We start from the raw sequence: 10,638 nt of genomic DNA on the forward strand, positions 1-10,638 counted from the left end.
CTTGTTACAAAAAAAAAAAAACTTGTTACCTTGATCATCCATTTTTAGCATCTCCAGTTGCAACTACAATCCACTTTGTGTTAGCCTGCCTCTGATTTCTAATGGCTAATTTAAAAAAGCACAGATAATGCTGATATGAATTTGTAAAATAATAATATAATATTGGCACTTCGTCAATCCAAAGCAAAACCGTCAACCTCATGGTGGCGCTACAGGATAAACAGAGCACCACCAAAGTTAGTTGGAGTCATCATTTGGGGACCGTTAAAATCTGTAAATGTCTGTAAAACACATCAATGAGCCACAATGTTGAATTTGGTATCTTGCTTCTTTATTATAATTGACATGATTTTTGATTATCAATCATGAGCACAGACAAGCTTCTTTAAATAATCTCTAAAAGTGAGTGAATCCACGCCTGGAAATAGTAGAACTGGCAAACTGGCAAAACAACACAACATCGAAAGTTTAATCTACAATTTAAAGATATATTCTCAGTCAAACTGTGAGCTCATCTTCTTCAGTCACTCATCACTGGACCGTCTGTATCTGAAATGCAGAAGAGCTACTATCAAGGCAACTGAAACTAATACTGATACATGTCAATGTCAGTGTAGACATGATGATCGACCACATCCTTACGTCTGAGAAAAGGACAAAAATTACCAAAAGGTTCTTTTTAGTGTGATTTTAACTAACTAGACTCACTTCTTCTTTTGACATTAAAGGATTGAATTCAATCAAAATCAACAATGATTATGTAGAGGATAAACATTTAGTTATTTAAAATAGTTTACTACTGTAATGATTAAAGAAAATATATAACACTTCATGATGTGTCTACATCCAGCTACTTAAAATACAAACCAGACTCACACACACACACACACACACACACACACACACACACACACACACACACACACACACACACACCTTGTTTTGATGATGATGCAGCAAGTTGTGGCTGCCATGGTCGCTACTATCAGGAAAAACACACCAGCAACAATCAGCTTTGTTAATAACATCGGCGATACCGGCGTCAACATTGGTTCTGGAAAAGTTGAAAACATGATCAACTCCAAGTTAGGAAAAGTATTTACATTTATTACGAGACATATACAAGTGTACAAAGCTCATTTATTTGTACGCATCTTAAGACAGTTCATGATATATGACTTTCTTAAAATTATAACAGTATAACACATTTATTAAATTTAACAAACTGTACATTTGAATGTGCTGTAGGCTACTTTGTATGTTTTATAACCTGAATAGTCACATAATTCTCTTTACAGTCAAATTCTTCATCATCTTCGTGCTAAAGCCCTTTTCTTGTTTAGTTTTTTAAACCAGCTTTTAATGTCAACCCTCACTTGCTTTTGAACTCAGGCCTCTTTGTTCCATTTAAATGTGTTTCCCTTTTTATTTATGCTTTCCGCTACATTTTAATTTTTTCCATTAAGCCTTCACTAATGGGATACTCACCTTGTATGATAGAGGCAAAAAGATGCAGGAGAACAAAATTCACAAAAAAAAAAAAAAAAGTGGTTTTGTACTCACCTTTGACAACAAGGGTGGTGGTTCCTTCCAAATTACCACTAGGAAAGGCTGAAAGGCTACAGGTATAGGACCCTGCGTCTCTCATTTCCACATCTCTAATGATCAGAGATTGTTCTGAAATCTCCACTCTGTCCTTCAGAAATGCATCTTTAACAGTAAATTGCTCTCTACTATTAAAAACAATAATGGGAGATTTCTGAACAGTTTGGCTGTTGGAGCTTCCACTCAACTTGAGAAATGTTTTCTGCTCTATTTTTGATGAGTGGACAAGACAGGGTGACATCATGGCCGACATATCCAGTCACTTCAGGCTGAGCTTTGATTTCTCCTGCATTAAGACCTGTCAGAAAAAACAGTTGTGAAAATATCACATGCAGAGCTGTACTTACTGTTTGAAGATTCTTGAACTTCACTTGAGTAACTTAATTTAAAAAAGCATAGTACTTATAATTCATATCAATGGAGCCTTTTTTTTTTTTAGGTTTGCTCCATGTTATGAGTTACATTAGGGACGAAGGCTGATCATTTATAGAGTACACTATCCAACTATGCAGATACGTACAATTGACTTAACCAGTTGAACATATCCAAGCACATGAGCTCTTTAATGTATTAGTAATAACACAATGATCACAACACATCAGAGCTCATACTTTGTTTTAAATCCTTCTAATGTCAGTTTTGAATGCAGAAGTTGGCTTGTAGTTCAGTATATTTTAAGTTTCATGTTGATTGTAATGCTATCGTAAAATATCTCAAAACTTCTGCGCCATTCTCAGAATTTCATAAATATCCAACATGTAGTGTCTTGTCTTACCTCTGATTGTGATGTAAATGAGCCACAGAAGGAGTGATCGGCTGCACACTTTCATTGTGCCCAATAGCAGAGTTCAACAAACTGACAGAAAGAAAACATCTTTGTGTTTTAACAGTTGTGTCTTCTTCAAACTGCAATCCACCGGCCTCATTGATTTCCTGTCTTACAAAATTTCCTGTTGCACATGAGGTGTGTTTCATATGTTGAAAGTGTTCAGAGAAGAGCTTCAGTGTTGTTGAATAAAAGAAGAAATGATGCCTGACAACTTGTAGGGTCTCAACATAAAAGTGAGGATTTTATAAAAATAATTTCAGTCCAGCAATTTACCACAACATGTGACTGACAGCAGACCACCTGACAGATTGTGAGGCTCATTTGTTGTAACAGAGAAATATGCCAATGCTTTTTAAAAGAAAAGAATTGCTTACACGTATACTGTATGATCAACTGATAAGACATCTGTTACCTCAAATCACTATTCTTTCTTATCTTTCTGATCTGCTTCCTGTCATGACAGAACTCTGCAGCACAAGAAGAAAATGATGCACCATGGACAAGGGAGAGGTCTGTGAAAATGTAAAACTTTATCCCGCATCAACAACCACAAACGAAACAGTTATGTTTGAAAGATAAAGTGAGAACAATCTACAGGTCTGTGCATTTGATTTAAAAAAACAAGACTGAAATGCATTTCTTACATGAACTGAAATCAAAGTTTTAAATAACTGACTTTTAGTATAAGACAATTTAAGCCTCATAATTGAAACAGAAATGAAACAACACCAACGTACAAGCGTTAGCATCTCAACCCAGCATCAGACACAATTTCACACCCACAGACTCTCACTGCCAGTAAATGCTGCTGTAAACTATGAAAATAGAAAGTGACTGTTAGCATTCATGGATCATGATCATGTAAGACTTTGCAAAACATAGTTTGTCACCTTTTTACAGTTGACTCGCTCAGACTGCAACACCTGCGTACAGTATTCTGAAATCAACACTGAACATTGATCTGCAGAAAGGACTGTAAGCAGGCAAGAGTACAGAGTAAACAATATTGAGTGTCTGTGCATTTAAATCTATACAGTATTACATCATAATAAGTATTTCTTGTTTTTTATCCAAAGAAAAAGACAGGATAAGGAAAGAAGAAGTGAGAACATAAGAGACATAAGAGAATATTCACAATAATTCCAACCATCCTCTCTGACTGATAAACACTTCACCCGTTATGAGGATCACATGCACACAGCAATTTACTTAAGACAAAAAGTATATCATGGCCATCATGAAAATGACCACATTTAGAGTCCCTTTTGAATTCCCCAAACACCCGCAGCTCTGGCCCTTTTTTAAAATGCAACACTAGGGTCAATTTGTGTGCAAATTTCATCTTCCTTTTTGACCTTCCTCCTTTGACGTTCAGACAATGAAAGAGGAACAAAAACTGTGAGTGATGAGCTCTACTAGCATGGTAATAATGTTGAGACAGGAACCGCACCTGTCTGTGTGACAAGTAGTTAATGTGACACTTTGGCAGATCGATAAAGTAGCTTATTTACCTGATACATCAATAAAACAGTCTTCATTACATGATTACATTCTCATGCAGAATGATGCACTGATGGCTCGGATATATTCGGGTGTTTGCTGTTTTATTTGATTGAGCCGGAGATCGTCTGTGCCAAGCTGAGCTGTGAGCCGAAGTTATTATCATTAACAAAAACCGAATGAAGGAACACAACCTAGAATGTCATAAACATTTTCATTAACAAAAATAAAAACGAGGCTTACCAAAAATTGTTAACTGATTCTGAGTATGTTGTGCGGATATTGAATCCAAACACTGATTGACACATGTGGTTTGTCCTTCGTGGATGGTCTTGGATATTCATCTTTTGTAGCCTGTTTGAATAGATTTTTCTAAATGCTTTTGAGTTTTTATCACACAATGTATCCTGTGGCCCTTTCGAGTCTCACCCCAGACAGGTATCACATACAACAAAGTAATACATTCACAAAGCAGCATCAGGAAAAACTAAAACTAAACAGAAACTGGTGCGCTAGACAGACTGTAGCATTAAACCACATGCCCCATGTAGCCTACGGAGGTTGTATAGTCCCTGAAGCCAGCAGCCCGGGTTTGACTCCAACCCCGGGCACTATGCCACATGTCACTCCCCACTCTCTCATCCTGCACTCTATCCATTACAATACAGTGTCAACAAGCCTAAAAATAATCTGAAAAACAACAACAAATAAACTAAACTAAAATTGACAACGAAAACTCAAAAGAAATGAAAGGAAAATACTAAAACATTCAAAACTATTACAACCTCGCTGTTACATGTAGCAACTGAGGTCTGCTCAAATGTCTCACCACACAGCAAGGCATGGGGAAAAGAAGGAAGAAAGGATTTTCACTTCCACTTTTAATATTAAAAGCATCTTTGGGGTTGCTAGTTGTTGCCTATTCTTAGTTAACATCATACACGCTTGAAAGGCTCTGCAGAGGAAACGTTATGTCGTTCAAACTGAGACGTGTGACTTTTTCTCTAGAGCCATCAATATGTCGACACTTACTCTGACAAATATCTTGACGTCTACTGTACGGATTGACTTCACTACAGAAATTCATAGTGCCCAGAGCATGTACTGAAAAAAAACTTTGATCTTTAATCATCTTTTCCCATCCGTTTCTCTAAGCTTCGATTTTTTTTTTCTATCATTTACATTTCTTTGACAAATGACCTGCAAAGCTTTAGACATTCCTCTCAGCCTCAGCTGTACTTTGTATTTAGCGCTGATTTAAAAATATTAGCACACATGAAACATTTTACAACACATTGAAACACTAAACCCTGAAGGTAAACCTAAAAAGAATGACACCAGTTTTAACTGCACTCTTGTCATTTTACACCTGTTATTTATAAATATTGTATGTATTCATTCTTTGTACAGTATCGTTCTCATTCAAATGAGGAAATGTCCTGAATAATTCCTCAGTGTTTACATAAGGTTGAATAGATAATACATAGATACAGTATAATGTTTCCTGTGATCTTAAACAGCGGCTGTGATTCCGTAGAGGACAAAAAGGTTGTGTTTGGTTTGAAGAGGTTTTAATTTGTTAAAAGCTTTCATGATGCTGAGATTCTACTTAATGACACCAACATGCGGGGAACACATTAACTTACATACAGCTGCTTTAAGAGCATTTTTCTGAAGTCCTCCATGAGTCCAAGAAAAGTCCTTCAGCATTACTGCAGCATACATTTGATCTCATTTAGAACCTACTTGAAACCAGGACCTCGGAGTACGTGACATCATCAACATGCATGCTCTGTGTGTGTCTGTCATTGGAGAAAGGATCAGCGACTCTTTTCGGTTTGCACTTGATGTCAGAATAGACCAAATCCTACAGGTGTGAGAGAGAGAGAGTCATGATGGAGAGTTTGTTGATCAGTTATATTAATCAACAATTCAACTTAAAGTGATTCCATTTAAATCAAGAGATGTGCTTTCACTCCCGTTCTGAGCTCACCTGCTCTTTCACAATAAAAGACGGCCTGGCCACATCCCTCACTGGACCATCAGTATCTGAAAGACAGACAGATTTTAGGCAACGATCCTGAAGCTAACTAAAAAAAGAAGTCTCAAAAATATATTCATCATGTGCTATAAATGGATGGAGTGAAGAGGAGCTTTTGTTCTCACCAATGAAGACCTGCTGTCTGACAAAAGAAGCCGGTCTGAATAAAAAGATCCAAAGTGCTGTGGTTAGTTTCTCTGCACTTTAAAATATATTTAAAAAATAAACTACATTCTCATATTTAATAAATGATCCTGGATCAAACCACCATACTTTGTTTATATTTTTCTGATCTCGAGAATTTTACTCAATCTCAGTTCAAACTTCTTTTTTTAAATATCTCTTTAAAACGTGTTTTCAAAGAGAAAGGATACGATCGCTATTTGAATGATACATTAAAATTTACAAATAAAGTTTTGGGACAAAAATTAATGAATGCATTTTATGAAAAAGAAAAGGAAATCTATGCAACTTCAAAAATGTCCCTTAAAACTAAATTGAAAACAATATTGCAAAAGTGTTAAGAAATTCTACCTCCCTGATAATAAAAACAAAAACATGACGCACTTTTTTTTCAATACACAGATCAGAGTAACCCACCATCTTAATAAGTTTGTTTTTCTTTCCTAAAATTATATTATCATCATCAGCATCCTGCAAACTTTCTATGCAGATGCGAGCCCAAAGTGAAAACTTCATCAGCGTATGGGAAACTGTTTGATATCGCAGAAGACGGAGGTGATGTTAGAAATAAGTATTAAATGGTTGATGAGAGCTCCCAAATCTTTCAACTTTTCCAACATATCCATTTATCACAACAGTTTCACTCCAACATTGACATACCTTGGTATGTGTAAAATATGCATAGTTCAAACTCATAAGCGCACAAGCATACCTTTTGATGAAGACGAGGTAAGCTACAGCTAACAGGATCACTGACAGTAGCAGGACAGAGATCACGATAGCAGAAATCTCACCTGATGATAAATGTGTCCCATCTGGGAGAACAAACATGAAGGTGAATCACAGTGTGTGTGTGTATTGTTGAATTATTGTACGTGGTTTATACTCTCGTGGTTCTTTTACCAATGTTGAATTAAAAAGCTCACCTAGGACAACAAGGGTGGTGGTTCCTTCCAATTTACCACTAGGAAAGGCTGAAAGGCTACAGGTGTAGGACCCTGCGTCTCTCATTTTCACATCTCTAATGATCAGAGATTGTTCTGAAATCTCCACTCTGTCCTTCAGAAATGTATCTTTAACAGTAAATTGCTCTCTACTAATAAAAACAATAATGGAGATTTCTGAACAGTTTGGCTGTTGGAGCTTCCACTCAACTTGAGAAATGTTTTCTGCTCTATTTTCGATGAGTGGACAAGACAGGGTGACATCATGGCCGACGTATCCAGTCACTTTAGGCTGAGCTTTGATTTGTCCTGCATTAAGACCTGTCAGAAAAAAAGGGGTATTATGATGGCAGGAGATTTGTAGTCTGGTTAAACAGTGCACATCAAACATAATTTAGTGGTGATGATCAGACTTATGTATCTGCTCAAACAGAGAAGCTGTTGTAGCCCTGGGCTCTGAAAGGTGAGTGTATAAAAGGGGAAGTTTCCGCCTAACCAAAAATCTAATTATAAACTATAGATACCAAACTTTTATCTCATAAGTTTAAATCTTATCTATGGTTGTTAATTCTTGTGTTTTTTTTTAAATTTTGCCTGTTGTGGAGGAATTCGGTTCAACTCCTGTGTTTTTTAAATGTTCTTTAAAGTGACTTGACATGAACTTAATCAATGTTAGCCAGCCCAAACGTGTTCCTCCTACATCTGCACCTAATCAAGCTTGAAACAACACCTCAGCGTAGTTTTGAATATGTTGTTTTACCTGGAAGTACTGTGACATACATCAACTCCAGCAGAAGTAGAGATGTGATGTATTTCATTGTAACACTAGAAAGGTGGACAGACACACGGTAGGAGGATGGACCTACAGTGGGACATTAACAAAGCATTTGACGCGCCAGATTTCACAGCATTAACAATATATTTTAACTCTACGTGTTGCTATGAAGAGGAATTCATAATTGATTGATTGATTGATATCAACATAAATCAAACTTACAGCGTTTCAAGGACGAAGTTCCGTGCCTGGTGCATTAGTCCAAACACAAAACAGGTTAGAAGTGTGGCAACGACAGAGAAGTATGACATGACGCAAAAAAAAAAAAAAAACATTATCAGTAAAGAGGAACATCAGTCTGATTGGTCCATCCATCACTCATCCATCACTCATTGATCACTCATTGATGGACAACTATTGCAGCACTTCTCTCCTACAAAAGTGACCAAACGGACACAAAAAAATAAAATAAACGATAAAATAATTACCTAGGCTACGTTTGAATAAAGTGTGAAAACATTTAGGCTACCATATTTTAAATGTATTTTTATCAGGACAAGGTGCCAGGAAGAAGAAGAAGAAGAAGAAGAAGAGCATGACTGCGGCTGAAAGCATTTCTCCCTCTCTCAGCACTTCCTCCAGGAATTAAATCTCCATAAACGTGTTTCTCTTTTGTGTTCAAGTGAGCAGTCAGCACGTTTGCCGACTTGTTTTTCTGGTTTTCGCATGTAAAACACCCACCAGTAGAACAGCGACCTCTTGTGGTTAAAACATGAAAATTATTTTATAAAGCCATACCTTCACAGTAGGCCTACCTCTTTTTGAGCCAGGAGTGCAATTTATCGTTTGAACAAAGCAGCTCCATCTTAAGAAGCCTAAGTGAGTTTGTTTTCATTTTGGTGAATCAAAGTCTCACATTTTGGTGTAGTGGGTTGCATTGCACCTCTAAGTTCATCCCAGTAAAAAAAAAAGCTACATATTTACCCTATGTTTGCCCCCTTGTAGCCATGAGACAAAAACAACACGCGTGAACATTTTTGTAGATTTCTTGGAGATGAACTACAGAGAGTCGTTAACATTGCCCTGATTCTGTTTGTGATGTGTTATTTCATATTTAACAATTAATCTCTTTGTTTCCCGTTCTGTGTAGGAGGAAATTATAGTCACATTTAGATCACTCACTGTCGGAGGGTGAGCTGTTTCCTGTCCTTTATTGATTTGATATTTAAAGAAAAAGGTTTTGAAGGAAGTTTAGATGTAAGATTGAGTTGAACCATGTTTTTCAAGAGTAGACAAAAAGATGGTCCTGAAGTCTGACACTATTAAAACAGGAAAACAGTGTATACCGCTGGAGAGCATCATCACAGTATCTGCAAGATTATAATTGTTTTTATAATTCATTTTTCTTCAGTTTGCATTTAAATAACTATTCAATACTTGTTGAACACTTTGAAGAGGTCAAACTAAAGATTTCACTGAATGTGACTAAAAAACCATTAGTATAGTTAATAGAACACACTGCAGTATTGGTCCATTGCAACACTAATCAATAAGTTTAAATTGAAAGTTGCAGTTCACTTCACTCCACTGCTTTTTGCTTTGGTGAATTATGCATTCTGTCTATTTTTGAAAATTAACTTAAGAATATTAAATCAGGCTAATATTTGTTTGTGTGTCTTCAAATGAATGCAGTGTTGTTAAGCATTTAGCTCAAATATCTGTATCAAAGGTGCCTAATAATATTGTTATTATTGCTGCTATCATTGTTAGTACCAGAAGGTGGGTTATTATTTCACATGATATAGAAAAAAACAACATATTTTGCTTTTAGCTATACATGTGAATGTTCTTGATAGACTGTTATAAACACCTTTCGCCTCAGAAGAGGTTTCTGACCAGAAGGTCGGGCGTTGGATCCCCAGCTCCTGCAGCCACATGTGGAAGAGTCCTTGGGCAAGACACTGCACCCCAAAATTGCTCCCACTGCTGCATAAGAGGCGTGTGACTGTGAATGGATGGAATAAGTTGTGTGATACTGATGGACATTTTACACAGCACCCTCTGCCATCAGAGTGAGTATGTGGTGTGAATGAGTGAATGTGACCTGTGGTGTAAAAACACTTTGTCAGAGGACTAGAAAAGTACTATACAAGCTCAAGCCCTTCACACCATTCATGGTGTTTGAGAACTGTTGATTCTGAAAGAAACTGAGAACGCAGACATCTTGAATGACTTTATAACCATTGAAGGAAGCTGATGCAACACCTGTCACTTTGAACAGACATGACCACCATGTGTGGTCAGTTGGTAAAGAAACAGCTCAAATAGTTAGACAGTTTAGATGCTGAAAAATGACAGTGTGAGTGAACAGAACGGCATAAAGACGAGCAGTGTGTTCATTTAAAATCCTCGCATCAGTGACCTTTGTGTCAAACCTCCTGAAGGAAGCTACGTCTGAGAAGATGTGATAATTATCTCCGCCAATCAGAGTCTCCAGCTGATGAGCCTCAGGTGTTGATCAGGGTAATCAGGTCAGGGATGCAGAGCTTCGCCTGTTGCAGCTGGTTGAACTCAGCTTGTTGCCTGCATGTAAATGACTGGTCTACAGGGCGAGACAGGAATAACAACTGCAGCAGGCACAGATCTGCATCCAGAGCTGCAACCCTCCAAGGACACAATGGTGGGGCTTTAAATATCCTGAATGTGATAGTGAAACCTAATTTAAAAAAAGTGTGCAAACCAACACAGCTCTGTGTCTAAA

General features: G+C 37.1%; 1 protein-coding gene across 3 annotated transcripts; it reads right to left on the reverse strand.

Moving 5' to 3' along the window:
- Positions 1–309: 309 nt before the first annotated feature.
- LOC109989036 (nectin-3-like) lies at positions 310–8,228 on the reverse strand. 3 transcript variants are annotated; one of them, XM_065957918.1, is made up of 10 exons: positions 8,100–8,222; positions 7,863–7,964; positions 7,085–7,423; positions 6,871–6,973; positions 6,101–6,135; positions 5,928–5,983; positions 2,381–5,801; positions 1,564–1,903; positions 937–982; positions 310–549 (listed from the first exon to the last, which is right to left on the reverse strand). In XM_065957918.1, exons 2-7 carry the CDS (start codon positions 7,918–7,920, stop codon positions 5,670–5,672), a joined length of 723 nt encoding a protein of 240 aa, XP_065813990.1. In that variant the 5' UTR covers positions 7,921–7,964; positions 8,100–8,222; the 3' UTR covers positions 310–549; positions 937–982; positions 1,564–1,903; positions 2,381–5,669. The 3 variants fall into 3 exon arrangements, with proteins under 3 accessions (XP_065813990.1, XP_065813989.1, XP_065813991.1); XM_065957917.1 differs by having other exon boundaries at positions 937–1,054; XM_065957919.1 differs by lacking the exons at positions 310–549; positions 937–982; positions 1,564–1,903; positions 7,863–7,964 and having other exon boundaries at positions 2,945–5,801; positions 8,100–8,228.
- Positions 8,229–10,638: the final 2,410 nt, after the last annotated feature.

The sequence above is a fragment of the Labrus bergylta genome, chromosome 8 (assembly GCF_963930695.1).
Source record: "Labrus bergylta chromosome 8, fLabBer1.1, whole genome shotgun sequence".
Lineage (NCBI taxonomy): Eukaryota > Metazoa > Chordata > Actinopteri > Labriformes > Labridae > Labrus > Labrus bergylta.

Coding starts and splice junctions, on each gene's coding strand:
- LOC109989036 (XM_065957918.1), bottom strand. CDS start 7,920: ATGAAATACATCACATCTCTACTTCTGCTGGAGTTGATGTATGTCACA. Junction 7,424..7,862: donor GTATGTCACAGTACTTCCAG/GTAAAACAACAT, acceptor TTTTTCTGACAG/GTCTTAATGCAGGACAAATC. Junction 6,974..7,084: donor CACCACCCTTGTTGTCCTAG/GTGAGCTTTTTA, acceptor TTGTTCTCCCAG/ATGGGACACATTTATCATCA.